Source organism: Macrobrachium nipponense, chromosome 2 (assembly GCF_015104395.2).
Source record: "Macrobrachium nipponense isolate FS-2020 chromosome 2, ASM1510439v2, whole genome shotgun sequence".
Lineage (NCBI taxonomy): Eukaryota > Metazoa > Arthropoda > Malacostraca > Decapoda > Palaemonidae > Macrobrachium > Macrobrachium nipponense.
Window position 1 is genome coordinate 106240217 of NC_087201.1, and position 26587 is coordinate 106266803.

The window sequence follows — 26587 nt, forward strand, 5'->3', positions numbered from 1 at the left end:
TCGGAGGCACTGTGAGGGATTCCCCCATGCACAACCTGCTGTGTCAACCGCATGTAGAACAGTACCACCAGGCAGTTCATTCCCTGGGTTATCCACCATCTCTTGCGAGTGAGAGGCTTTTCTCGCCGAGCAGCAGCAGAGATGGCTAGAATTACAATTGGTTGAATACAAGAATATCACAATGTACTACACTGGACCTCTGCTTTTGTACATAATCCGTTCTGGAACCTCCAATTATATCTGAAACATACAAAAACCAAAACATAATTTCCATAAGGAATATGTAAATAGTATTGAATGCGTTCCAGACCCTAAAAAATATTAACAAAAAATACTTTTGACAGCGAATAAGCACAGTTTTACATACAGAAAACAATGAGAAGTAAATGAATAATCAAGATTTAACATCACTCTTATGAAAGACTTGTTAGCATATGGAAGACGGACGGAGAGGAGGGGAGAGAAGAGAGGGGAGAGGAGAGGGAGGAGGAAAATTACTGTTTGGAAGGGAATCCCCTCCAGAAGAACTTCAGGTATCAAGAACTTATCTAGCGATGTTCTCTACATTTTTTAGTGGCACTGTCTATGATTACTTCCCCAATTTGTTTTTTACTGGCACTGGGACCAGCTTGAAGAGTCACTGGATCCCTGTGAATAACAAAAACTGGTCCAGAGACAAAGTGTTGTCATTAAACATGTTAGAAACACAGATTGCAACGTCTTTGTTGTGATGGTGTCTAACAAAATTTTAACATTTCTCCACTTCACAAACATTTTAATCACAGAAGTAGGGGGCACAATATCCCCCCTCTCTCTCTCCTCCTCCTTGGATTCCTCTTCTGCCATCTGTTGCTGTTCCTGCTGAAGGTCTTGCAGCTCCTCAGTGGTTAAGCTCTTCCCTGTGGGCATCTACCAACTCTTCCAAATTCTTGCCGCTCACATCCAAGCCCATGGGCTTCCCTGGAGACAATTTTCTCGAAGCTGAGCTAATTGTCTTGAAAGTCACTCTCTGGCAAGCCTTATCTATAATTCTTATGCAGTTAAAAGATATTGAAGTGATCCTTCCAGAACTCTCTTAGGGTTAATTCAGTGTCTGAGGTCACTCCAATGCACCTTTGAAAAAGAAACAGTGCCTTGGTGTAGAGTTTTCTTTGAAGTTTGAAATGATCTGTTTGTCCATGTGTTGAATGTTTACTGGTTTTAGGGGGCAAGAACTTTACTTTGATGAATTTAAATTCATCCAGCAATTGTTCTTCCCAGCCAAGAATATGTGCCAGAGCATTGTCCATTACTAGGAGGCACTTGAGGAGCAACTGATTTTCTTGCAGGTATTTTTTCACACTGGCCAAACACTTCATTTTACCCACTCAACAAAAATTTGCCTCGTGACCCATGCCTTTTTATTGGCCTTCCACATCACAGGCAATTTATTCTTGGTCACATTGTTTTTTTGAACACTTGGCAAATTTCAGAATGATGCACAAGTAGGGGCTTCTCTATGAAATCCCCACTGGCATTCCCACAGACGAAGAGTGTTAGGCTATCCACTTCATAGACGTGTGCCCGGGCAATGAACTTTCCTCCTGCGTGATGTAGGTCTGTTTTTTTTTTTTTTTTTTTTTTTTTTTTTTTTTTTTGAGCAAGGAATCCTTTATCCTCAAGGTAATCTCTGAATTCATCAACGAATTCTTCGGCTGGCATGTTTATCTGAACTCACAGCCTGGCCATGCTGTACGACACTATGTATGCCCATACGCTATTTAAATTTTTCAAGCTAGCCTCGGCTGGCCTTGAATCACTAAGAACAGCACTTGTTGCATTTTCTTACTTAAAGCAGCATGCAACATCCCAGCTTTCTCAAAAATGATTGTTTCTGGCACACTATCCCTCACTAACTGTTTTTCATTGATCCACACTAACAACAGCTTCTCAAAATCTTCCACTAGTTGCGATCTCTGTTTCAATAATGACGTGACCTTTTTAGCAACATCAGCTGCCTTGATTCATGTTTCTTTGCTAGGATAGAGCTGATTGTCCACACTGACTTGCCTTACATCCTAACGAGATCAGCTACACGTGCACCACTTTCACGCTGCAAGTTATTTCTTGAATTCAATCATATTTCTGGTCTTTCTTACCAAAGGGCTGGCAGTTGCAACTTTCTTTGGCCCTGTGATGGCTTCTCTGCAATGAGTTTTAACAACATAATTAGCGCAAAACACAACAGACTTGAGGTGAGTGAGGACTGCAAACATGGTGATTGCTTGTTCAGTGAGAAACAAAGCCCAGAGTGGGTCATGAGAGAAGACTGGATGTTTTGTTTGGGCTCTTGATACAGGGCACAGTCACGCACGGGGCCCCGAATGCAATGTTTCCTAGTGTACGAAAACCGAGGAAACTAAAATGTACAATAACCAAAACAAAATTTGGTAAAAGAAAGATAAAAAAAAGTCTAAGAAAACCAAAACATACAAAAGAGAGATCGATGAAAGCTGAGGTTCGATTGTATTTATTTAAACTTTTATTCTTCATATCTTGAATTATACATTAGTATTCATTAACCCTTAAACGCCGACTGGACGTATTTTACGTCTACATTTTTTGTCTCTCAGGTGCCGACTGGACGTATTTTACGTCGACATACAAAAGTTTTTTTAAAAATTCGCAGAAAATACTTTTAGGCCTACCAGCCGAAAACTCTTGAATCATGCGCCTTGGGGGATGCTGGGAGTTCACGGATCAAGGTGTTGTTTTGTTTACAATCGTTACGCAGGCGCGCAAGCGCGAATTTCTTTCTTGCCGCACTAAAAAGTATCTGTGACACATCTCGGAAATTATTTCGTCACTTTGACATAATTTTTTTACCATTTTAAATTAGCCGTTACATGGACTATTATATATGAAAATGTGCGCATTTTTATGTAGAATACAACAAAAAATACTCATGATTGTAGCTTTATCAGTTTTGAGATATTTTCATATAAATAACGATAAGTGCCAAAATTTCAACCATTCGGTCAACTTTGACTCTACCGAAATGTCGAAAAACGCAATTGTAAGCTAAAACTCTTATATTTTAGTAATATTCAATCATTTAAACTTAATTTGCAACTAATTGGAAGTCTCTAGCACAATATTTCGATTTATGGTGAATTTATGAAAAAACTTTTTCCTTACGTCCGCGCGGTAACTCTTCCGAAAATAATCATACATGCGATTGTGGTAATGTTTGCACCATTTTAAATAGCCGTTACATAAAGTTTTATATATGAAAATGTGCGCAATTTCATGCACAATACAACTAAAAACAACCCATGGATGTAGCTTTTATCAATTTGGAAATATTTTCATATAAAAAATGATAAGTGACAAATTTTCAACCTTTGGTCAATTTTGACTCTACCGAAATGGTCGAAAAACGCAATTGTAAGCTAAAACGCTTATATTCTAGTAATATTCAAGCATTTACCTTCATTTTGCAACAAATTGGAAGTCTCTAGCACAATATTTCGATTTATGGTGAATTTATGAAAAAATAACATTTTCTTTACGTCCGCTGCGGTAACTCTTCCGAAAAACCAAAAAAAATCATACGTGCGATGTGGTAATGTTTGCACCATTTTAAAATTAGCCGTTACATAACGTTTTATATATGAAAATGTGCGCAATTTTTTCATGTATAATACAACAATAAAATAGTTGAAGGTTGTAGCTTTTCTCATTTTCGAAATATTTGCATATAAATCACGATAATAGAAACCACCACGTTCGGTCAAATTTGACTCTACCGAAATGGTCGAAAAACGCAATTGTAAGATAAAACTCTTACAGTCTAGTAATATCAGTCATTATCTTCATCGTGAAACCAAATTTGAAGTCTCTAGCACAATATTTAAATTTATGGTGAATTTTTAAAAAAAACTTTCCTTTTCCTTCCCTCGCGCGGGATTCTCCGCCACAAATCTCCGAAATGCGTAAGTCCCATTCTTGGAATATTGCTCCGTTTCATATTAGGCATTTCATAGAGTTTTATATATGAAAATGTGCGCAATTTCATGTAGAATAAAACAAAAAAATATTTGAAAGTTGTAGCTTTTCTTATTTCCGAAATAATTGCATATAAAAAAATATATATAAAAAAATTCGACATTCGGTCAACTTTAACTCGTCAGATATGGTCGAAAACTGCATTTGTAAGCTAATATTCTTACAGTATAGTAATATTCAATCATTTGTCTTCATTTTGAAAGAAATTGGAAGTCTCTAGGACAATATTTAGTATTTATGGTGAATTTTTGAAAAAAAATATATGTTTACGTTCTGCGAGTTACGAATTCATGCATTATTTTGTGATAATATTTTCTCTGTGTTGCTTTTATCGATTTACAATTTGTTATATACCAAAATGATCGCAATTTAGTGTAAATTACAACGAAAAAAAAAAAAAAGTAACTTGTTACCTTCAACCGTTTGCGCACAGCGCGATATTTTGAATACAATTATATATGAAATTTCGTTTTTGGCGCTATCATATATCGCATTATTTATATATGATAATGATAATTTTTTTTCATTTCTGATGGTTGCATACTAAACATCAGGCAATGACAAAAAAAGGAGCCAAAATGAACTCTTAATCTTCAAACTAAGCGCGCTATGATTTTTTGAAAAAAATATTTTTTAGCCGCTCCCGCGCTCACTCTGAAACGTCTCCGGCACACGGGAGACATTTTTTTTTTTACCGCTTCGGCGTTTAAGGGTTAAGTGCTTGATATTCATTTGGTGCTTGAGTAAATTTCCTTCTTGTTTACAGGCCTTGGATTCCGAATGTGAATGGAATCAAAAAACAAACACCCGCCCGTCTGACCTTGTTTGGAGATAAAGCTTATGCAGAATCTACTTCACAGTTTGGTATGTGTTTTGATCATTCATAGTCAGTTTTTGAATCAGTGAATTTGTCTGCTGGACTTAATATCATTAGTTGTAAAGATTTTTGAATGAGTTGACTTGTGGATTTCAATGTGTATTTTTCAGGAAGTTAATTAAAGACACATGTTGTTTCAGGAATCTTATGGCTGGTTGATAGACCTCATTAATATTTTTGGAAATAGAGGTGGTTTTGAACTTATAGCTGATCGCTTTTTTGCCTCTCAAGATCAGCTAGATGCAGGACAGATGGCAGCACTTCTACTTCCAATTGGACAGTGTGCCAGGTTTTTTAATTAAAGGAATTGTATGTCCAATTCTTCAGCCAGCAGTTACCCAAGCACTGAACTATGTTTGCAAATTTAGAAGAAAAACAACTCAAATGTCAGGTACAGTAGTGAACACTAGGAAGCAAAAGCTGCTGGTAATTGAAGGTGTTGTTGAGAATTCAATTTTTTATATGCAATTTGGAAAGCTTACCAAAATAGATTACTGTACTATATGTTTTACCAGGAAGAAATGTAAATCCCCTTAGAGGTCCTCAATAGAGGCAGTCCCTGGTTTATCGGCGAACTCTGTTCATGCAATCTGGTTTTATGGGGCTTGTCTAGAAATCGCCAATTTATGGTGCCAGAACACACCAAGTTTCGGTTATCGGTGCCATGAAGGTGCCACTAATAGTTATGGTACCATAACATACCCAACAGAGATGCCATTTACCGGTTATTGGCACTATTAACCAAACCTTGGTGCCATAAGCACCACAAATCACCAAGTTTTGGTTAATGGCAGTTTTTGCTTATCAGCATCCTGCTGAGAACAGAACCCCCACCAATAACTGGGGACTGCCTGTAATATGTAAAATTTAATCATGTAAAATGACACTCAAAATTTAATGCAAGTTGGAGCTTATTTTCTATAAACCTTTTCATTGATTTAAAATCTTCATTGCATGGTTAAAAGCATTTCTTATATATGCACTTTGGAAGTAAAATTATTTACAATGTAAGTACCTTTATTATGAAATTGCCAAGGGCATTTTATTAAGTTTCATCATGATATGCAAGTAAGCACTCATGCTGTTTCAGTATGATTGCTTTACTTCTGAGAGAAAGGCTATCACAATATACTATGCTTTAAAACTTGTTTTAAGATTAGACTAATCTTAATGCTTTGGGAAGATGTGTGTTTTATAGATTTTAAAAAAACCTCCTTTAGTAATCTGAGAATTTTACAAATAAACTACTATTGTATACTGTACATGTGTAAATGTAATTAAAACTGAGCCCTTATCTTCTTTATAATGACTTTACATACTTATGTTTGTCAGTTTGTGTTACTTTATTGAAGTTTGACCTTCATAAAACATGAAATTGTGCTCAGGTAAATTGTGAGATTTATTTGCAGTTCCTATGTTCAAAAAACATTTTTGTAAAAATTTTTACTTAATTAGTTTGTTTTTCAAACTGTTTTACTATACGTATTTGCATGTGTGCATTTCAGAAAATTGGCTCCTGCTACGAGCTCTTAGAAGCTGTACGAATGTTGTGTGTATCCTATATGGCCAGATGAAGTGCAGTAATTACAAATGACTTGAGACTTAAAATGATTATTAGAATGCTGAAAACGCCACATTTTTCTGCACGCATGAATGCTTTGAAGGTTAGTACTATAAGCTATGAATTGGTGAGTCTTAAGGGTTTGTGTTGTGATATATCAGTGTATCCACCTTTATTTAAAAAAAAACATGTAAGTAAAAGATAAGAGGAAAACCTCACAGGCAGTTTGTTTGTTTGCAGTAAAACTAGCTTTGTTATTTATTTATTTATTATTTATTTATTATTATTGAATTTGACATTTACGCTTACTCCTTAGGAGAATTTATCGGGTGTCAACTTCGGAGGTTAGCCCTTTGTTATTTCTCTCCCAGTATTCTTCCTTCTCCTTCGCCCTGAAGGAAGGGGGTTTGTGTGTGGTGTTGGATGTTTGGGGTGCTCTTCTTGTTTTGGAGGGCAGTGCCCTTTGGTACTAGAGGAGTATCCTAATTTTTCAATCATGATTTCTCTTTTCTGCAGGCTAACAGTGAGCGATAAAAGATCACAGCAATAAGATGGTTGGATATCTCTTCCTGTTGGTTATCCTAACCCTCTGGATTTACCTTTGACTTGATAGGATGCTGTGGCATTGGCCTTCAAATGTGATATACTGTTCCCCTGCTGAAAATCTTATTAAATTGCTTCTGTCATCTTGGAGTTTTGTCACTGGACAGTCTACGCAGCTGCACTGTGGTTGCTAACTCTACATCTGATGTTGACTGTGCTTCATCCTGTAGAAGTCCTGCTGAAGAACATTTATTCCATTATCCTTCCCTTCCTTTTCTGACGCTCAGGGTCACCCTGGAATCTGGACTGGCCTCCTCTGGCCAAGAAGAGGAAGGATGCTTCTCCTCCCCTAAGAAATCCTCCTCCAGGTTTTTTTTAAGTAACTTACCAAGTAATTACATAGCTAAGAATTTCTAAGTACTGGTAGCTAAAATTTGAAAGTTGCGGTAGCGAATCTTTTGTTTCAGTGCAGGTCATTAACCCTGCCCTCTACCGGGTAATAGGTAAACAACTCGGCAAAGGAGCTCAATTTTATTTCTACCGGCTTCAGATGAAGGTCATACGCTGTAGCTTTCTTTAAATTTGGATTTCGTAGTTTGCCGAGTTTCCAGTACCTTTAGTGAAGTACTCTGATTCTTTTGTCCTATTCTCTTGATGTTTGCTAACTAGTCAGGTGTAATTTACAGTACTTTGACCAGTTTAGGATTTTTAGTCTGTTATTTTGAGATTTGTTCATGAAACTTACCTGTCAGATATATATATAGCTGTATTTTCTGAAGTCCGACAGAATTTCAAAAACTTCCGGCACACGCAGTGGTCTTCCCGCCACTGGGAGGCGGGTATCAGGAACCATTCCCATTTTCTATTCATATTTTTTTCTGTCGCCGGTACTGTAAACACCTGTTTTCAGTACCTCCGTCTTAGGATTTTGGAAACTTCATTGCCGCTAAGTATCCTACTAATTGTCTTTTGATTTATTTACTTGGATTTGTAGCTAGCCATACGCTATCATAAATTGATTTGAATTTGATTCATTTTTGCATAAGATATCTGAATCTAGTTAGGCTAGTTTCGAGGGTGTTGTCTGCAAAGATAGGGTGTGGCTACCGAAAGCTTCGGTAGATACGCACTTGGTATGCACGAGGGGTATGTGTCTTTCTTTTTTTGTTGAGATTTGTCATGTAAGGAGTGTGAGACTGTCTAATTCCGTAAGGAAGACGTATGATTCGTATGTACGCAATTAATCAGTAAACAAAAGTCAGGGTAGTGAACCTGCTAACCTTCCTGTAGACTTTATTTTGCCTAACCCTGTAGTATGGCCTACGGGCTAGGAGCTTATGTCTGCGAGAGGTAATGCCCTTTACGTTATAGATTCCATCTGTATCTTGGAATCTAAAGTGCTCGTCTCCAATCATTGTTGTGAAGTGTAGTGCCCCATCTGTAGTTGCTACTCCTAACCCTGTAGTGTTGCCTTCGGGCCCTAAAACAGTGTCTGTAGAGGGTTAATGCCCATTTCTCTGATACTGTATCGATTCATAACTTAGAATTGAAAGTGGTTGCTTTAGAGAGCAAAAGTGAAGTGGCTAAGTGCAGTGACAGTGCCCCTTGTGTAGTGGAGGGTGCGTCAGATCGGCCTTATTTCGCCTCTAGGCCTGGGACCTCTGCTGGACTTCCCTCAGGAAACACAGGGAGAGAGCATGGTCGGAAAGCCGAAGGAGGGTTATGAGGAACCCCCACCGATCTGACGTGCCTTCGGCAGACCTGAAGATACTCCCAGGCCTGCCAAAGTGCGTGCACGTGCACGAATCCTCAAGGATTGCTTCTCGTCCTCCGAAGCGTCCACCCCGCGCATTGGGGTTGGAGCTTTCGGAAGGACTTGCGCCCTCTAAATAGAAGCTTTATAGAAGAGGACGCTTCACGTCCTCTCTCTTTATCTCTCGTCATGCGTTGCAGTGAGAAGTAAGAAGGCGAACGTCCGCCTGAACACGTGTACGTTTTTCCACCGAGAAAAAAGGGAAAAAGAAGTCATAGTAGGAGGACGTTTTTGAGCGCGGACGTCCTAGCTTTGTTGCTGTGATGAATAAGGCGTTCCCTCTCCCCGCCCCTTGTATTCTCACACTATCAACCCTTCTCCTGGGACTGCTTTGTGCAGTTCGATTTCTCTCCGAGATGTCTCTCGCTTGTTTTGATGCCTGTCAGGAGCGTGACGCTTTTCTGCACCGCTTCTTTTGACGCTCGGATGGACGCCAGGCGTACGCGGGTGAACGCAGGGCGCACGCGGGTGCACACCAAGTGGACGCCGAGTGTGCGCCACGCGCCAGCGCACGCCAGCGCACCGCCAGCGCACGAAATTGCCAGGTGTGTCGCCTGGCTGAACGTTTCTGTTGAACTCTTCAAAGCTGATTTGGGCCTAAAAATTTTTTACCTCTACCTTGGGACCTTCGGTGATCCCTTCTACCTCACCTGCAAAGAATGTGAAGTAAGCAGTGCTTCGGAGGAAGCTTAAAGTGAACAGGCAACTTCGTCTTCGAAACCCAGCAAGACCACGGGTTTCGTGAATTCAAGAGGTCTCTGTCAGTTAATATTGCTTTTTGCAAAGTCCAGGATTGGATGGAGTTAAGGAAAGCTCAAGGGAAGATCTCTTTTGCTCTACCGCAGTCAAGACTTTGCAGTAAGGCAGCTACGGGGTATGTAAAAGCTCGACGTCCTGCACGTCATGACGCTCGACAACGTTCAGTAGGATTCTTGCAAAGGCACTCATCAAGAGGACGCTCTTCAGGAAAGCGCAAGACAGGACTTCCTTTGCCATACTGCCAATAAATTTAAGCGTTAGCAGGCATTCGTTGTGATACGGGAGAGGAAGCTGGTTGGAGAGTTCCTTCCTCTTCCCAGGATAATTTTGCAAGCTTTTTAGTCCATCTGAAAGGGCTTTTCAGATGATAGTTTTTGTTAGTTCCTTGTTCGGGACTACGCTGCCGAAGTTGAACATCGGGGTCCTACCTGCCGTAAGCCCAGTCTCTTAACAGGATTCTTGCCCCTTCCTCGATTGATACGGGAATCGGAAAAATAATATGCTCGACTTCCTGGATTACGTTTTGTCAATTCAGTGACTTTCCCCCATTGACAATATTCTATCGTTTTGTCAAGTAAGTGGGTATCCCCTCATTGACAAAATAACTCTTTGTCCCTTAAATAGGTTAGTTTTCTCATTGACAAACATCTCAATAAACTTTATATTGCGTAAGCGGATAAGCTCTTATTAACAAGATTCGGATAGCTCTCATTCATCAATCGCAGACTCGTACAAGAAATAGACTTGTAGACTACGTCTATGAACGCTTATGTCCAATAGCATAAGAAGCTTGAGTGGTCCGCTTCGATTCTCTACGATTTGTTCATGAAACTTGCCTGTCAGATATATGTAGCTATATTTCCGAATTCAGCTATAGATATGTCTGCCAGGTAGGTATGTACAAACTTTATTGTATCATGACAATATCATATTTTGCCCTGCGTTATTTTACTACTGTTGGTTCAAGTCATATACGCATGCTGTAGTTACCTCTACGGATGGCAACCGAGAGATCTATTATTTAAGGGCATTTAATCGTTACTCCCTGCAGCCTTCCAGGAGTTTCCGATTTATCTTTTACCGTTTTATGGTAGTGTTATGACGACACAAACGCAGCTCTATATTTAGCGTTTTCTGTTTCGCTTAAATATACCAGCTTGAGAGTCTCTTTCTGCTCAAAAATAACAGACCTATTCCTTCGTAGAATGGAGTAGCTGGCAACTCAGGCATAAGAGTAGAGACGACGAACGTAAGCTGCTGTCACTGAACTCCAACCGAGCCAGTACCAGCTAGTTCGCTGTCATGCACTGTGGTTGGTTTACGTCTCTCTCTCCTGCGGGATTGACTGACTAACCGTATCTCTGCGTGGGCGGTTACGTCTCTCTCTCCTGCGGGATGAATGACTAACTGTATTCTCTGCCCTACAATCACGGACTTTAGCCTAAGATTGAGGGGATTTCTAACATGCATGAATAAACATTGCCTTCGTTTTGCGTAACTAGGTTCAACAGAGATATTTCTTTCTTTCGGTGCTCGTTACCTCACTGTAATAGGACTACGAGTTTACCGCAACATTGCACTATTATATGCTCTCCTGCTTAGGTAAAGCGCAGCCTTATTAGGGAATTAAGCATGCTCGGTGAGGGAATGGATGAGCCTGCTGGGGACCATTTCCTTCCTGAAGAAGTTTGTTTCCCTGAATAGACTGCATTCAGACCTCTACATTTTTTTCCTATTGGAAAACTGAAATATTATCCAAGATCTAGAAATGATTCTGAACATCTTTCAGTGCTTCAAGTATCACCTGAGGTGATAGCGAGAAGGTGCCAGGCATCTGGAGAGGGTTTCAGATGTCCTGGCACATAATCTAAAAAGAATTGGAAGCAATTCGGCCGTCCTTCCAGTCCTCGAAGAACAAGTTTTTGGAACCAGTGGTCCAGATCAACTCGGACAATTCCACAGCTCTCTCATATCTTAGAGTATCATCTCTCGGTCCCTGTTAGAGTTTACGAGAAAGAGCCTATTATGACAACAGGCATAGAACATAACGATCCTCAAGAGGTTCGTTACAGGATTGCAAGTCCGTATGAATCTTCTCGATCGACTGGCAGCAACTACTGACTTCCGAGTGGAATCTTTGATTAGAAGTATGTTGAGAGTTGTGGAGACCTTAGGGACGTCCTTTCATACATCTCTTCGCTATGTTGAGGACGAAGAGGCTTCATCTACTCTGCTCCCTTATTCTCATCCGGGAGTGGTAGCATTACATGCCATCCTATGGTATTGAACGGGGATGGATGTTTAGTCCTCTTTTTCTCTTTTTCAAAACTCTTAGGAAGATTACCGTCTTCCCTTTCTGTCTGAGGAATGGGATAAGTTGGCAGTCACAACTATTAAAGAATATGTTGTTGACGGCCTTTGGGCTCAGAGTTTTGCATCTGTCAACAAAGCCCTTCACGATCTTTGAGGTCTGTGGAATCTCGAAACTCGCTCTCCATCTACTTTTTGTCTCACCTGTTTTCTCGGAGTCAGACGCTCGTGCGAGATCAGGCGACATTTAGTAGCCCTGAGTTTCTTGTTTACGAATCGATGGCGTTGATACACCCCCGATGATCGTGTAACATGAGACCAGGTTGGACTGTCAGGCATTTGTTCTTCGGACTGAATCGCCTTTTTGCTCCGCGCTCCTTTCTCCTGGCACCAGAAGCTCTAGTCAGGAGTTGGCTCATGAGTTGATTTGCTGATGACGTTGGGTTGCGTTGATACACCCCAAGGTTTACTTAGCTTGAATCGCCCAGGCAGTCCAGACACTCATCCTTCAGTGAAGAATAGTGCATTAATAGTCTTCAGGGTACAGCCTTGCTGTCCTTGATTTGTCTGACTGGTCACCTGGTCGGTCACCTGACTTTAGTACAGACAGACTGACTGTGCATCTCCAGATCGAAGCTTTCGATATGGAACTTAGACGTAGTCTGAAGTTCTTGATGTCAAAGTATTTCGAACCTCTCTTTTCTGTTAACTTATTGCACGTGACCAGAAAGGCCTATTTTCTAGCCACTCTAGATACGACAAAGAGGGTTAGTGAGGTTTTAAGCCATCGTCAGACGTTTTGGCTTTAGGGAACACAATGCGGTGTGTTCTCTAAACCTTCCGTTGTGGCCTAAGAATGGAAACCCGTCTAGTCCTTGGGCCAGGAGCTTGGAATCAAGGGATGGCACAAGTTATTGGGCAAGAGCCAGAGAGAGTCCTGTGCCCTGTTGGGTCTCTCAAGTTTTATGTACATAAAACTAAAGAAAGTCGAAGTCCTTCGGACAATCTGCAGTGTTCCGAAAAAGGCCAGACTTGCCCATATCAAAGAACACCCTGGGTTTATTGTTAAGGAGTTCTTTCTAAAAGGCTCTTTCATTGTGTTTGAACAAAGATTTGGAATCTTTTGATCTGAATGCTCACGAGGTGAGGGCGCGGCCTCGGAAGCATTTCAACAGAGCATGGCACTCAGTAACATCCTGAGTACCACGTTTTAGCGAAGCAAATCTCGTGTTTCGCTTCACATACTGCGGGATGTGAAGACGACATATGAGATCTGCTACTCGCTAGGGGCCATACGTGTCTTGCAGACACAATCTTGGGGGCAGAAGTACCACTCATCCTATCCTGTAGAAAATGGTTAGGAAGAGCTCTTAATTTAGTTGTTGAGTCGCCGCCAATGGCGACTTCTTAACTCTTAAGCCTTAGTTAAAACACCTTAACTTTGGCTAGGTTGGTCAGGTGGTGATATATATATATATATATATTTATTTTACTTCTTAGCCCTCATGGTATGGTCAATATGGTCTAGTCACATTGTGGTCACGCCCCCGTTGACAGATCATCTGGAGTGCACCAGCTATATAGGTCTCTACCTCGCTGGCAACTCTAGTAAAGCAGAAGCAGACTTGGGTGACAGTAATCACGAAGTCAGCTATGCTAACAGGTGGAACCAAGATGTAAATCATCTGCATGCATTTGTTTCCCAAAATCCTTCTATTCTGTCCTTCCCACCTCCAACGGTGGGATTCAGCTATATATATATCTGACAGGTAAGTTTCATGAACAAAATGATATTGTTATGATACAATAAAGTTTGTTCATACTTACCTGGCAGATATATATAATCAAGTACCCACCCACCTCCCCTCAGGGGACAGTGGGAATAAAAATATGAATAGAAAATGGGAATGGTTCCTGATACCCGCCTCCCAGCGGCGGGAATGGGTACTAACCACCTGGCCGACCACTGCGTGTGCCGGAAGTTTTTGAAATTCTGTCGGACTTCAGAAAATACAGCTATATGTATATCTGCCAGGTAAGTATGAAACAAACTTTATTGTATCATAACAATATCATTTTTCTCTATTGATGTCTGACTAGTAAGTCGTGTGTCCGGTTTTGCAGCAAAGGCTGCAATACATGGTTAACTCCAGCAAAATATGATTCCCATTCTGTTTGTGTTAGATGTAGGGGTCAGGTTTGCACTATTGATTTAGCTTGTAATGAGTGTATAGGCCAGGATGAAAAACAATGGAGGGTTATGTCTTCATACTGTTGAAAGTTAGAAAAAGATAGGAAGCGTAAGACTACTGCTAGGTACAAAAGGTCATTATCTAGCCAGGAATCTTCCTCTGAAGTGCCTGTGATTTCTTTTGTCCCCCAAACCCAGTCTATCCTCATTCCCACCAATCTTGTTTCCGACTCCCATGCTTCCAATCCCAGTGCCTTGTCAGTCTTGAGGCAAAGTTTGAACGTGAATTTGAGCTGTTAGGTAACTCTATGGCTCAGCTAGGTGAGTCAGTGCATATGCTTCTTGATAAAGACAGAAGTAAAGTGTTAGTGGAGGAGCTGGCTGTCTGTCCTGCCAATTCTCCTAGGCGAAGGTCCCTGACATACTTCCCCGCACCTAGGAGAAGTCATACCGGAGGCCCAAGGGAGGTCGGTTGGGTCTGCCCACGGGCAGTCAGACCCTCAGTCACACCTGTAGGTGTTTCCCAGGTAGCGAAAGATAGCCATTGGAAAGGCATCTTGGACAGTGGTCATTGTCTATCTTCAAGCTTGGATTCATCGAGCCCAGAGAAACTGTGCCGATGGCGCAATAGTGACAGATCCAGACCACGGAAAAGGTCTGCAATGGACTTTTCTTGTACACATCAGGTACTGCTTAAGAAGGTAAAGGAGGTAAAATCTTTTTTTAGTTTCTGGGATAGCCCAGAGACCTTTTCTTCAGATAATTCTGGTAATCTTCTGGAAGGAGACTTTTCCCAACCTGTTGCGGTTCACAAGTGGCCTAGGACACCAGGGTGCGATTTGTCTCCTGTTGTGGCTGCTGTATGTGCTATTTCTATTAGTCATGTCTGTTTTCAAGAGTATATCAACTCTGGATCCTTTGTTGACACATGAACGCCCATTGGCGCCTGAGACTTTGACACATGGACTTCCAGCTGCGCAGGAGTGCCCATTAGTGCAAGAGCTCCCTTTTCCAGTTGCTCACGGCGCCAATTCCACCCGCAGCTCCTCTTATTTTGCCTTTTCCCTTGGTAGGTGCGGCCGACCCTCATTTGTCTCCTTTATCTTCTGTGGAAGAGGAAGACCTTGCTACAGAAGATTCTAAACCACCGACAGCTTATGAAGCTCTTGCAATTTTTCTTGAAAAGTTATCCCAACTTTTTCAAGCCAGCTACTCCTGCCCATCCTGCTACAACTCTTCAGTTGAGTAAAGTTTCTTCAGAGTCTCGTGATCTCCCTCAGTTAGTGCTTTCTATTTCAACCAAGAAAGCTATGTGTGAGGTCGAAAGTTGGCTAGCAGAAAAGAGAGCACAGGGGAGGGGGTCTTCTCTTTTCCTCCTCCTTACTTGAATAAGAGAAGACATTTGTATTATTTCACTGGAGAGTCTCCTTTGGGTGTTTCTGCCTCTGCCCAAGGGGACTTCTCAGGACTGATAGAGTCTTCTCAGAGATCGGCTCTCACGGCAGCAAAAATCAGGTTTTCCTCAGCTGAGATTGACCACCTCCTTCTAAATCTGTTTAAGATTTTAGAATTTATTAGTGTTATGGACTGGACTATTGCCTTCCTTGGTAAGAAAATTCAGGATGCTTCTTTGGCAATTTCTCCATCTCTGTCTTCCGACCTCTTAGGAGTTCTCTTGTGCTTAGATAGAGCCATTAGTGACGGTTCCCAGCAAATTGCTTCTACCTTTGCAATGTGCATCCTTAAGAGGTGTGAGTTGTGGTGCACCTTCACGGCTTAAGGAGTGACTTCAGTCCAGAAATCGGCTCTTCTGTTCTCACCGCTGGTTTGCAAATTCCTTTTTCCTCAGGATGTTGTTAGTAGGATTGTTTCTGACTTGCAGAAGAAGTCAACCCAGGATATTCTCTCCCAGTCATCCAAATGTTGCAGGGAGACTCAAGTCTTTTGTCCCTAAGTCTACTTCTCCCCCTGCAATGGTTGCCCTCTCGTGGTGGCAGACAGAGACAGCAATCCAAGTCAAGAGGAAATGTCTGCTTTTCAATCAAGACTGTTGAGAGGTCTTCCTCCAAGCCCACCCCAAAGCAATGAGGACAGTCTATCCCATGCAGCAGTAGGTCCCAGGCTCCATCGTTTCTGGCAAGAAAGGAGCAGAAGAGGAGCAGAACAATGGGTGGTAGAGGTCCTGAGTGTGGGATTCTCTGTTCCATTCGTCGACTATCCACCCTTAGTCGAGCAACCCATTGCGTTGACGGTGTACTCTCTTGGCTCAGAGAAGTATTCTGCTCTGGCTGACAAGGTAAGGTGTCTGAAGCAATCAAGAGAGTGGAGGACCCACAGACTGAGGGCTTTTACAATCAACTTTTTGTGGTCCTGAAGTCTTCAGGTGGCTGGAGGTCAGTCCTAGATGTAAGTGTGCTGAAGTCTTTGTCTTGAAGACAAAGTTCAAATGAAGACAAATCGCTCGAATCTTGCTTTCATCCACAGAGAGGACTGGATGGTCTCCATAGACATGCTAGACACATACTTCCATGTCCCCATTCATCTGGACTTGAGGAATTACCTGAGATTTGTCTTGAAAGACCAAGTATTTAATTTTCGGGCCTTGTGCTTCAGTCTGACTGTGGCTCCTCAAGTGTTCACTCGTATTCTGGCTCCTCTGGTGGGTTGGTTACATCTGATGGGGGTCAACATCGCCCTTATCTGGATGATTGGTTTCTTCGCTCTTCGACGGAACTAAGATGCATGGGAGATCTACAAAAGACTTTGATGTTAGCTTAGGAACTCATTCTTCTAATCAACCTGCAAAAATCCCAACTAGTCCCGACTCAACGGATAGTGTATTTGGGAATGACTCTGGACTCTTGTTTTTCAGGCTTTTCCCTCACCAAAGAGAGTAGAGTCATGTCTTCACACAGTAAACTCTACAAGTTCCTATCTCTATCTCTCCCAAAGTGCTCTGCCAGATCTTGAATGAGCCTGCTTGGAACTTTATCCTCTATCAAACAGTTCATTTCGGTGGGCAGACTTCATAGGATCCTTCAGTTTTACCTTCGATCCCAGTGGAACAGAAAAAAGTTCTCGGACGACCTCATGTTCCCGATTTTGCTAGAAGTCAAACAGCATCTCATTTGATGGAGATCAGAGAGAAGACTACTGAAAGGAAAGTTGTTTTCTCCTCTGAACCTAGAGTTCAACTTGTTTGTAGACACATCCAACATAGGTTGGGGAGCGCTGCTGGGTAACAGGGAAGTCCCAGGGATATAGAACTCAGCTCAAAAGGCTTGGCACATTAACCTGAAAGAGCTGACTTCAATCAGTCTGGGCTTACAAGCTTTTGCACTGCTATCAGTCTGGACTTACAAGCTTTTGCTCCAGAAATCCGAGATCAGATATTGGTAGTAAACTCGGACAACACAACAGCCCTCTCTTACATTTACAAGCAAGGAAGGACCCACTCTTTCTCTGCGAGGCAGCGAGAGACCTTCTCCTTTGGGCCCACTCGAATCATACAAAGCTAGTAACAAGGTTCGTGTTGGGCAGGATGAATGTTTTATCAGACCAACTCAGTAGCCACAAACGGTCATTCCTACAGAATGGACTCTGGATTCAGCCTAGATCTTTGGAAGTTTGTGGGGAAGACCGATGATCGACTTGTTTGAAACCGTCATGGCAATGAGAGAAAAAAGTATAGGAAGCATTCCTTCCTTCCTTACTCTTAGCCTTGAAAACTGGTGTTGAGTCCTTGGAGAGTTTAGGGGTACTTAGTACTGGATACTCTCCAGAATCGTTGGTAGGGTGGTGGTTTTTAATATTTGATGTAGGTAGTTTTGTCGGTATTCTGGCTTTTTGTTGTTGTTCATGGCACTGCACCCAGGGCTGGGACAATGTCTGTGCTTTATTAGTGCTTGGTGAATTCCTTGTTGTAAGGCCCCCACTATGTATTAGATGACAAGGCCCCCAACCCCCACTATATTAGATTACCCTTGGTCTAACACCATACCTCTACTAATTGAAAGTAGCTGCTCCAGAGGCAATTTGGCTGCTGTAGCTCTCTTAACATGTAAGGAAACAACAAGCATTATGTTAATGCTGGCAAGATTTCCTATTTGCATGCTTTATCAATTATAATTGCAATAGTTGTTCATCCATGAATCCCAACTCCTAACACTGAGAATCAGCTATGTAATTACTTGGTAAGTTACTTGAACAAAAATTATATTTTTGTCATAAAATAATATTTTGTTTATACTTACCAAGTAATTGCAGAAAGGGAGCCCACCCTCCTCCTTCTCATGGATAATAAGACATAAATAGAATTGAGTTTTGCCAAGTTGTTTACCTACTCCCCAGTAGTGGGTGGGTTACCAACCTACACTGAAACAAAAGAATCGTTACACTGAAACAAAAGAATCGTTCTCGTGATTTTCAAATTTTAGCCACTGGTACTTAGAAATTCTTAGCTATGTAATTATTTGGTAAGTATAAACAAAACATTATTTTATTATAAAAATATATTTCTAAGGGGTGGAAGGAGGCAATGGGATCTCTCGTCAGCTCTTCCCAACCTTCGGGTTCGGGAACCAATTCGCTTGCCCATGGGGTTGAGTTTCAGTAGGTTCTCTAGACAGGTGCTGTGTCTGGGTTCTCGCTCATGAGTTTCCCAGATGTGTGTCCCTCCAAGGGGGCTGCGTATCTACTGTCAGTGATGGAGAGACCTCCCACCATCTCAACAGTGGTGCAGGTTGAGAGAATGGATCAAGCCATACGAGTGACTCATCGCTTTCTGCCAACGTGTGGAGAGGGAGTGCTCATCAGTGCTTGGAAGTTTCTCACCTGGTGTCTTGATTCCAAGGAATCGTACATCTGGAGAAGCAGGGAAGCTGAGGAGGCATGGATTCAATCGTCAGCTCTTCTCAACCTTCAGGTTCTGGTGCTGACTTGCTTACCCCTGGGCTTGTGTTTTGGGAGCCATGTGAGTGCAGTCCTCATCTCTCATTCCTGTCACCTGTCTAGAGGTTTGCTTCTAGACAGGTGCTGTGTTGGGTTCTTATTCGCGAGTTTTCCAGAGTGCACAGCCCTCCAAGTGACAGAGAGACCTCTCACTGTCTCAACAGTGGTGCAGGACAAGAGAAGGGATTGAGCCTTGCAAGTGATATGTCCCTTCCTGCCAACACATCAGGAAGTGCTTGTCAGTACTTGGTAGATTTACACCTGGTGTTCTGAATCTGAAGATTCGAGCCTGGAGACTGAGTTTTCCCTGGCTCTTTCTGTTCTTTTTGGCAGAGTCTAATTCACAGTCTCCTTCGGGTTCTCATGTTTTGGGAGCCTCAAGTGCATACAGTCGACTCCCCATATTCGCAGACTCACCTATTTGCCGATTTTGCTTTGGACCACATCTACCCATTATTTGTGGGACATTCGCCTACTCACGGGTTTTTCCAAAGATAAATATTTACTAATTAGTGAATTTTGATGTTATTTTCATGACTAAATACACTTTTATGATCCAAAAATGATTTACTAGTTTTCAATTATTGATATTGATGAATACTGTATTAGTGAGTTTTATAAGATTAAATGATATCACATAATAAAAATAATTTCTCTCTCTCTCTCTCTCTCTTCTTCTCACAGAGATGAGAGAATTTCTATGGTACATGTGTATATGTTTATTAATATTTTTGCATAATAATAATAATATTAATAGCATAACTAATTTCACAATTATATGCGATAGTATTTTAAAGAAATACAATAATCTATCCATTTCACTCTTTTAAATAAGGATCTCTCTCTCTCTCTCAATCTCTCTCTCTCTCCTCTCTCTCTCTCTCTCCGACTCTATCTCTCTCTCGCTCTCCTTCTCTCTCTCTCCTCTCTCTCTCTCTCTCTCTTGCCACACAAAATACATATATACATATGGCATAGTGGAAACTCACGCCCTCTGTTTGGGCTGGAATTGTATGTATACAGTATATCTTTAAGGGCATTACTACATTTCATGGTAAAATAATAATATACAGTACTTAGTTTTCAAATAATATTAAGTCTAATGAGATTAAACAATTACATTTCTCTCTCTCTCTCTCTCTCTCTCTCTCTCTCTCTCTCTCTCTCTCTCTCTCTCTCTCTCTCTCTCTCTCTCTCTCTCTCTTACCCATATTTATTTGTTTTGTAGTATGAATAAATGATTGACCCTATAACTAACTTTCAAATATTAATAAGATTAATAAAAAAGAATTAGCGATTCCCAGTCTTTTTATCCACTTGGAGGAAGGAGGGCGGGCGGGGGAGTAAATGACAGTTTTTGATATACGTATTGGCGGAGGTGAAGGAGTCAGAGTCTAGGAGTTATTTCTCTCTCTCTCTCTCTCTCTCTCTCTCTCATCTCTCTCTCTCTCTCTCTCTCTCTCTCTCTCCCCATTATTGTTCTCTCTGTCTTAGAAATGATTCATAATTTCATTCACTCTTGATGGTCAGATATATGATGTTGCCATTCAGTAGGTATATATTTTTAATGGTAAAATGTTTAAGATGACTTTGAAATGATATTAATAATATAACCTCAAAGATTAATACAGAACTCTCAAGATAGGTCAGTTATAAGGCATTTTTAGTGGTGGTTCTAACTATTTGCGGGGGGTGGGGGTGGGGCCTGATACACATTCCTCGTGAATACGGGGAAACAACGCTGTATCTCTTATTCTGAAAGATTCTGAAATAGTGGTCAGTTTTCTTAGAATTCTTTTATTTGGGAAACTGATCAAAGGTGGCAAACCTCCAGTTGGTTACTAGTAGTGCAGGCAGTCTCCGGTTATGGGGGTTTCTGCTCTCGGGGGTGTGCCAATAAGCAAAAACGGCCATTAACAAAAACTCAATGATTTATGGTGCCATAAGCACTGTTATGGCACCTCTGTTAGGTATATTATGACACCATAGCTCTATTATTGGTGCTTTATGGCACTGATAACTGGAACTCTGCCCATTTTGACACTAAAAATCGTCTAGCATCATAAAACCAGATCGCTGATAGCCGAGTCTGCCGATAACCAGGGACGGCCTGTACTTACTTCCTACCAAGTGTTAGTCTATCCTAATGTTAAGACCAAGGGTTTTTGTCGTTTATGGACAAATTAAAACTTTCCAACCAATTTGTATTTTTCTTAACTAACAAATTTGAGGTCTTAAAATACAAAGGCCCGCCTCTAACCACCTATCTGACAATTAGCCGAGGGGTATGTGGGAGGTCCCACATAGCTCGTGACGAACAGATGCCAATAGTTGTCCCTTGCATACATGATTTTATTAACTTTACTGGTTTCCAGCTTGCGCTAGAAGATTTATCCTAATTTTAAGACCTCAGGTGTTAGTTAGTTATGAAAAATGCAATTGATTAAAAATTTGCCATTTTACTTTCATCTTACACATTGTATCTGTAAACGTACCATTTCTTTTATTTGTACTGATGGGTAAGTGTACCATTTGCTTTTATTCAGGATTCAGGCACACATTAATGCATTTCTTACTGTACGGTGTCATTGTTATCTAACCTTTTGGTATAATTTTTTGTACCTGATGTAAAATGTATTTGCCTTACAGGAACTTGCCAGATTGATAGAGGATAGTGAAAGGTCACGCAATGCTGGTACTGATGCAGATTTAGTACAGGAATGGATGACCACAAATAGTGTTCTTTCTCTTGCTCTAGAAGGTAATTATCTTGTATTCTATCTTTGCAACTGATTATTTTTTTATATTTTAAAGCCCTTGAGATTCTAGACTTATTGCTTACAAAAGTGGTAACCAGATGATTAATTTTCCTAGGTACAAAGCTCCAAAGTATGATTTGTAAATTCACAGTGATAATTATTACATCTGCATTTTACTATTAAAGTACTTTTTTTTTCTCTTAGGAAACATAGATCAAGTACAATATACAGATCGCATGAAGGAGCTTGTGGAATTCATGGGCCAAAGTTTGCAAGAAAGAGGAATTGTCACGCATTTGGCACATGGCTGAACAAGCTGGTCCTCATGTTGTAGATAACATTCATCGTATTATGGCAGCTGCTGCATCTCGATTTAATCCTCATCAGTTTGATCACCTTCTTAAATTGATCAGAAAAGTAAGCTGATTTATAAAAAATTTTCTTGTGGAATAGTGCATTTTATCTTTTTACAGGCAAGGTTGTCAACTGAAGCATATTTTATTTTGTAGCTTGTTGCTTATTGGTAATTTTTTTTATGAGATTACTGCATATGACAAACAGTACATTTAATCAAAATGCCATTGAAACAGGCCAGCTGGATGAAGAAAGTAGTAAAACTTTCTCAAAAATGATAAACAGGTACACAATCCTTTATCCAAAATCCTTGGGGCCAGATGTGTTTTGGTTTTAGGAATTTTTCAGATATTGGAACTGTGGGGTCAGGAGCAAAATCGAACATCACTACAGCAGCAAAAGCTTTTTTTTCTCCTTTTTTTTTCATTATAGTTATTTATTCATCATAGTTTATTATTTATATATTAATAGTGTTGTTAAATGAATGTGAGATAATTAGCATCAGTAGTTAATAATAAAATAATGGGACAAACAAGACCATATGTTCAATAACTCGTATTATTTTCAACAAAAGCATTCGGTAAAATGCTAAAATATACATATACTACTATTTGAGTGTTTAACCATGATTGAGATTTTTTTTTACTACTGATTGAGAAAATTTCTCAACAATTTGCTTTTTATAATTATTTCTTCTTGAAAACAAGAATTTAACAATAATTAAAAGTGGTATGAAAAATCCCACACAGTGTATTATAGTGGTCAAATGTATGACTGCACACTGATCACGACATATTGGTCATAAAGAACAACCCTCTCCAAGATTGATATGATGAAATGTATTTTATAGTTTTATTCAACATTAAAGTTCTCAAGTTGAATTACATTTCAACTTGTGAATTTTAACGATATGTAAGACTATAAAATCATATCATCTTATCGATCTTGGAGAGGGTTGTTCTTTATTGTCACTATGTTGTCATCAGTTTGCAATGTTCTTTAGACTACTAGGACATACTGTGTGGGATTTTTTATACCACTATATTAAAGTTAAAATCATTGTTAAATTAATTTTTACAAGGAGAAATAACAATATAAAGCAAATTATGGAGTAATTTGTGCCATCAGCAGTCCAATAATCACGATAATGGTACATTCAAATTTAGTGCCATCACGACAGGTGAAAGAGGTCTATTAATAGAACAAGAGTAGAGGGCAGTCATTGGTTAACAGTTCTCCATGGCAACCAACCAGCCAATGAAGTTACAGCTGTATTCCATCTGAGAAAGAACGTTTTGCTCATAGGAAGTTGACAATGACGTATGTGTGGTTTTTAGTACAGTACGTAGTTTTTTAATAGTGTAAGTATTTTGTTACTGATGCTTGAAGATAGAATGAATTCCTTCTCATTACTTTGAGTGCGAATTGTTTGGTTCAGAGATTCCTCCGCAATAAGAGCATTTTTTGTGTACTTCGGAAGATATCTACTAACACTGTGTTGACATACTTTTAAAACAAATTAATCTCTTTAATCTTCCGAGGAATGTTAATCCATTTCTGTTTACCTGCTGGTCACAACCTTTACAGTTCACATGTCTGACAACAACAAAGTTGTTTTTTCTTCCAAAGATGTAATAAACTGTACGGCACATTTTTTAAAACATTATGAACACACACACTATGCATATGTACTAAAGTTACCTATTGGTTGAAGAAACTCAAATTAGCGGTGTTTTCCTGAGAAGAGAGATAATTTAGGACTTTAAGGCTTAGAAGATGTAAGCTTATTTAATTATATCTTGGGATTTTCTAAGGTCAGCTCTTGGGAATTAGTACAGAAAATAATCTGAGTAGCAGCACTCACCCAGATGACTCGGATCAGCTGTTAGCACACCAAACTACTAACCTCATGAAATAATGCTCTACTCTTCACAATATGTTTTTGGTTTTTAGAGCTTTTTGATTTTTAAAATTTTGGTTAAAGGATTGTGTACCTGTATTATTAGAGACAGGAATCAAATTTCAATAGGAATGTTAAAGCTTGGCAGAAGAGGGAAATATAAGGTGCTTGAACTTTACAGTCTTAGTAACATTGATTCCATAAGGTAAAATATCAGAATAGGTATCTTGTCATATGTTATGGGAGTACCTCATAGAAGCTAAACTTTGCAGTTTGTTTCCTTTGGGGTGGAGGCAAAAAATGAAGCTGCCCAAATGAGAAAGCAATGGTTCATGTTCTGATGAGTTAAGCAAAGTAAAGCATTAAAATAAAGAAGTTATGTCATCTGGAAAAAACATGATTTTTGTAGTAGTTTTAGCTGTCTTTATTATTTAATATTGATACAATTAAAAGATTCTGTTACATTTTCATTGAAAAGAAATTACTAGTTGGATGGCAGAGGCAAAGAAGTTTAAAAACAGTCTTGAAGAATAGGATATGCAGTCAGATATAAGTTCACAAGATTTGGGCTGTGAATGAAAAGGAGCAATTCTGTAATTTAATATGAACATGAGAAAAGGTATGAGTAGGTGGAAATTGAGGAAATATGGCTGCAGTAAAGAATCTGTGCCATAACTTTATCAGCTCCAGTTGTGTTTCTCACTAGCATTTGCACCTCATTGGTTTCTTCCTTTTTCCATTTAGACTCTGAGCTTCTAGGCTTCTGTGAGGGTTAGGCCCAATTTAAGCAGTAAATAGGAACTACGTACACATCAGGCTCTCATTATTCAGATTTATGTTGCTGCTTTCAACTAAACTTTCTTGCTGTGTTCATTAGGAAGTAAGGGAAGGTAAAGGGAAATACAGAAGAGATTTCACTTATTAAAAAGAAATAATAAATTAAATATGTTTTCTAACCAAAATTCTTCTATTGCTCTGGAGACCAATTACGACATTCGGAACAGGTATTACTTACAGTACTCAACAAGATATTAGGCCGCTTAGCGTCAAGAGGCCTAATATCTTGTCAAATTTTGAAGGAACGGATAAATTGGGAAAAAGTTTTGTCAGTGCATTAGGCTGCTGACTGCACGAAGGGAAAGAGGTGGAGCTTAGACACTCGACAAGGAGAGAGCTCTCAGTCACACGTTTGGAGGTTTAATAAGAGCCTGTATATATTTTTTGGTCAGCACTCCCACCGCAATTTTTGCCTGCCGCGTATCACTTTATTACTCCTTGTGACTTTAATATGGGCAAAGACGGTGATTTGAGTCAACAGATAATAGCAGAGATATGTGCATTGAAGCAATCTGGCCCAAGACTTTTTATTGGCTCTTGTGTAGGAACTAGGTCTTGCTTGCTATTCATAAGAGGCACGCTTGCCTCCCTCTTATGAATTTGGTCCAGAGGTCTGACCACTGATCCTGCAGTGCACACACTGATCAGTTGGACAGAGGCTAGGCTCCCTCCCTTTGCTCTTACGATCAGGGAGGGAACCAAGGTCGGATGAACACCAGTCTGTTCACAAGACTCAGATTCCACCCACCAATAAGTGAGTCTTCCCTATGTAAAGGACCAAGGGTTTGTATTACCCTATTAAAGGACCAAGGGTTTGTATTACATGCTGGAACAAATTGTATTTTTCCTAACCATACAAACATGAGGTCCTTTACACATAGACCCACCCCATTCCACCCCTCACTCTGTTCCTGGGCCTAAAGCAAAGTGGAATGTTTACCTCCAGTGTGGCGGGACTCTCGACCATCGGACAAGCAGTTACTACCAAACTACCTTGTTAAAAAGCTTACAACCAGTCCAGGTTTGTGTAGTTAGGAAAAGTGCAATTTACTTCAAAATTGTGATTTTTTTTACTAGCATTATTACCGAGTTACATAATTAGGAAAAATGTCAGCGTGTATCTATATCTATATCTCTATATATCTATATATATCTGTATATATCTATATATATAATTATATGAATATAGATATATATTATATTATATATCTATATATAGATATAGATATATATATATAATATATATATATATATATAATAAATATATATATAATATATATTATTGTATATTCATATAGTATATGTATAATATATATATATATATAGTATATATATAATTATAATGATATATATATAATAATATAATATATATATATATATATATTAAATTTATATTATATATATATATATTAACTATCTATTATATCTATATATATATATATCTATTATATATATTCTATATCTATATATATCTTATCATATATATAAGGTATCTATATCTATATAGATCTATATATCTATCTAGATAATATTCTATCTATATTATAATCTATATATCTACATATATACATATATATATATATATATATACTATAATATATATATATAATATATATATATATATATTATATATAATATATATATATATATATTATATATATATATAAATATATAGCTAAGGTAATA

General features: G+C 39.5%; 2 protein-coding genes across 3 annotated transcripts in view; both read left to right on the top strand.

The window, feature by feature from the left end:
* The window catches only part of LOC135221270 (ubiquitin carboxyl-terminal hydrolase 24-like), a 45713-nt gene extending 23869 nt beyond the window's left edge, over positions 1-21844 (top strand). The window contains exons 4-7 of the mRNA XM_064259084.1: positions 4814-4870; positions 5065-5213; positions 6543-6612; positions 21701-21844. Coding sequence (XP_064115154.1) covers positions 4814-4870; positions 5065-5213; positions 6543-6612; positions 21701-21844 — 420 coding nt within the window. The remainder of the gene's footprint in view (positions 1-4813; positions 4871-5064; positions 5214-6542; positions 6613-21700) is intronic.
* LOC135220891 (ubiquitin carboxyl-terminal hydrolase 24-like) overlaps positions 21701-26587 on the top strand; it is a 394433-nt gene continuing 389546 nt past the window's right edge. For both annotated transcript variants that reach the window (XM_064258501.1, XM_064258502.1), the window contains exons 1-2: positions 21701-21812; positions 22015-22227. In XM_064258501.1, coding sequence (XP_064114571.1) covers positions 22114-22227 — 114 coding nt within the window. In that variant the 5' untranslated portion in view covers positions 21701-21812; positions 22015-22113. The remainder of the gene's footprint in view (positions 21813-22014; positions 22228-26587) is intronic.